Below are 3,471 nucleotides of genomic sequence, written 5' to 3'. Positions count from 1 at the left end.
TTTTATTTGTCACATCACTGTTTTCTTTTTTAACCACTCCTCGTCACCATCACCCTCTCTATTCCCCCCTTTTCACTCCCTCTAGCTCGCTTCAGGGTTTTATTGCCCCGTCCTCTGCCTCACCTCACTAATAAAGTTCCCACACGTAATAAAGCTTCACTTTTCAAAGGAGCAACAGCCTCCAAAGCCTTCCTGGCCTCTCTTTCTTTTTTCTCCCTCTTTTTTTTTTCTTTTCCCACCCGGCTCTGTCTGCGCTCCTCAGCCTGTTGGGCTTTGCTGCCCGGCTTGCCTCTCCCCTGACAGATTTATGACGCTTTTGTGGAATTTGCTAAAATAAAAAAAGAGGGAGAAAAGACAGAGGGGGTAACCATCCGGCGTGCCTTGCTTCTACAGGAGGGAAATGCAAAACGAATTGCGCCCTGATGCACTGAGAAAACACGCTAATACATGACTTCAGCTGGTTAACCAGAGGGAGGCCAGCTGCTCTGTTTGGCTACTCTCTGATTTCCAAAAAAAGTAAAAGATAAATACGGAAATATCCGCATTACTCTTAATGTGCCTGAAAGCAAGACGCCCAATAAAAGAATCAAACACGTCGCTGACTACTGTCTGTCAGTCACATGAAAATATTAAATTTACGCAGTGGGAAAAGGCTTAGTGGGGTGCGGATAAAAACGAGCAGCCGTGGATAAATGTGTGTCTCTCAGCTATTCTCATACAGACAATTTACTCAACTCAAATCAAAGCAGCAATCATTCTGCTGCATCTTTATGTGTGTATACAAAGAGGCACAGAGCACCATGGCTCCCCATGTAGTTTCTACAAGCCCTAAACTGTCACCAACCCCATGTGTCCACACATATAGGCTGCAATATATTACGCCAGCATTATGAATATTATCGCCCTGAACCTGTATGCTACAGAGCTAATAATAAGCTGTAAACACAAGAGCAGCATGTACCATGGCTAATGTGCAGCTTTCTCATCCAGGGGAATATCTGTGGTGTCTGAGCCTCGCTGCCCGTCGTGCTGCCAGCGGCTGATCCCGCCGGGCCGCCCTCCTGTTTCTGCACGGGTTGCGGGTGCCCGCTCCTGGGCGTCGTGTTGCTTCCGTGGCCGGCGTCCCGGTTGTGCTGCAAATCCTCGGTCTCTGGCGACGCGTCGTCCAGCTCCGTGAAGCACTGCGCCGTGCCGCCGCCGCCGCCGCCGGAGGAGGTGGAGGACAGGTTTGGAGAGCTGAGATTACCGCTTCCTGGTTGCTCCGAGCGGGGAGACGAGCTCTGGGCGCCCAGCTTGTTCTCCCCACTACCGGGTGACAGGAGGGAGTCTGCCGCCGAGGCGAGGGAGCAGCTGGACGGCTGTCTGAAACCCCTCTCCGGGGCTCGGGATCCGAAGCCCAGGGAGTCCCCGACGACCGAGCCGCCCCCGAAGTGTCCTCCGGTGTTGGCGGCGCCGCCGCTCCCCCCTCCCCGGTTGGTGACGGTCAGGTCCATGCCATTGTAGCTGTAGCCGTAAGAGCCCGTCGCATGGTGCATGGTGGCGGAGGAAGAGTCCCTGTACGTCCCGCCGTTCATTGCGCCGCTGCTGGCTCCATAATTTAGCAGTTGATAGTCGGGGCCATTTGGGTAGCGCCCCGAGAACGAGTTTACAAAGTAAGAGCTCATTTAGGTTGTTTTAGAGAGTTGCAGGCTTACAGTTGAGTACTAAGGGGCGCTTGATTTGTTAGATTTCTCTTGGTCGTTATAACGCGGGTACTTTCAACGATTTATGATGTATTAGTGAATTATGGCGTTGCACTGTACTTCGTTTTTAGCTATGTATGCGCCGTCCAAATATGGGGGTGGGGTGGTGTGTGTGTGAGTGTGTTGGATTGAGGGGTGTGTGTGTGTGTGTGTGTGTGATGGGGGAGGTGAGGGGTGAGGTGAGGGAGGAGAGAGAGAGACACAGAGAGAAGGGGGGGTGCGGTCACGTGCTTTTGTTGACCAGTCGTAAATTCTCGCCGATGACTTTGGAGAGGTAATTCATGCTCTGAGGTTTCTAATGATGAAGGGATGGGCGGGGGAAGCGCTCTCTCTCTCTCTCTCTCTCTCTCTCACACACTCTCTCACTCACCCTTCATTCTGCTGCTGGAGGTGCCGGGGGTGAGCTCAGAGCGCCACCTACTGCAAACATAATTTATTGCACTGATTAAAAAAGACAGAAAGAGAGGGAGAGGGAGCAAGTAGACGCTCCAAAAAACAGTCTTAGAGAGCTGTTATAAAATATTATCTCTCTCTCTCTCTCTCTCTCTCTCTCTGCGAGTGTGTGTGTGTAATTGTGTCTGTCATCGCTCAGGCCTGTTAACTGACCTTTGCATAGGCTGGAAATTAGGAGCCAGTGACTATAAACCGTAATAAATAACCCGTTAATAATGGAATATTGAACACAGCGGATCAACCAATAAACCAATATGAACAGCCTTCCACCTTCAGCTGAAAGTTTAGGATTTTCATCCGCAATTAGGCCTGCATGGAAAAATAGAAAAACACCAATACTACTACTAATAATACAATTTTATATATAATACATGATATATAAATTATAATATAATATTATTATCATTATTATTATTTAATAATAATAATCAGACGCAGAAAAAGACAAAAATCAGAAGCAATAAAAATAACAACACCAATCATGTGTCGGACGTCACAAATATGAACCATTTACTGCGCTATAAATGCCGCAAAGGCACATTACTGCGTCATTATGCTCTTCTGTAGCACCGTAACAGCTGCAACAAGATACAGGGACGCAGTCAGGGCCGCGTGAATAACCCACTAAAACAATTACATACCGTAGATAACGGCAAAATGACTTTTGTTAAAATCTCTAACAATATCATCCATATTTACCCCAGTCATCCACATGAAATACAAAAAGTGGCCTCATTAATTAATTAATTTATTATTAATATTGTTCCCTCTGTGATGTTGTCACTGACAGACTCACTGCAGCATGCATACATCTTCACCATCATATACCAAAATACTGTACAATGACTTTTTTTTATTTTACTTCAGTCACCTTCATGACCTAGACAATAAACTGTTACAATGAGCCAAACTAACCATAATTTTAACCATAACTTAACCACCCCCACCACACACACATTCACATAAACACTATGTGAAGCCACCAAGTCATGTCTGGGAAGGAAAGTCCGATTTGACCTACTACTGTGCATCTTTCTTTTTTCTTGTCTGTCGTTCTTTCTTTCTTTCTTTCTTTCTTTCGTTCTCTCTGTCTCTCTATCCTCCCCTCTCCCTCCCTCTTTCTCCCAGCAGCCTCCCTTCCAGCTGCAGAGGAGGAATGTTAAACCTGATCTGTGACGTCCACACTGGATGGAAATCTACTGATTTATGATTTGTTGATTCTCGGGTTGGGATGCATTTCAGCCCCTTGTGTCTGAGTGTGTGTGTGAGTGTGTGT

The 3,471-nt window shown here is 47.1% G+C and overlaps 1 protein-coding gene across 1 annotated transcript in view; it reads right to left on the bottom strand.

Annotated features, from left to right (window-relative positions):
• Positions 1-1,862, bottom strand: part of hoxb5a (homeobox B5a) — a gene marked incomplete at its 3' end in the record, with an annotated part of 2,356 nt that extends 494 nt beyond the window's left edge. Inside the window, 1 exon segment of the mRNA XM_035654823.1 lies at positions 962-1,862. Within this exon segment, the coding sequence (XP_035510716.1) occupies positions 962-1,664 (703 nt within the window).
• Between the last annotated feature and the right edge of the window lie 1,609 nt (positions 1,863-3,471).

Source organism: Morone saxatilis, unplaced genomic scaffold, assembly GCF_004916995.1.
Source record: "Morone saxatilis isolate NCDOM2014 unplaced genomic scaffold, NCSU_SB_2.0 Contig14, whole genome shotgun sequence".
Taxonomy (NCBI): Eukaryota; Metazoa; Chordata; class Actinopteri; family Moronidae; genus Morone; species Morone saxatilis.
Note: the sequence above shows the minus strand (reverse complement) of the source record. Positions and strands in the feature narration are given on the sequence as shown.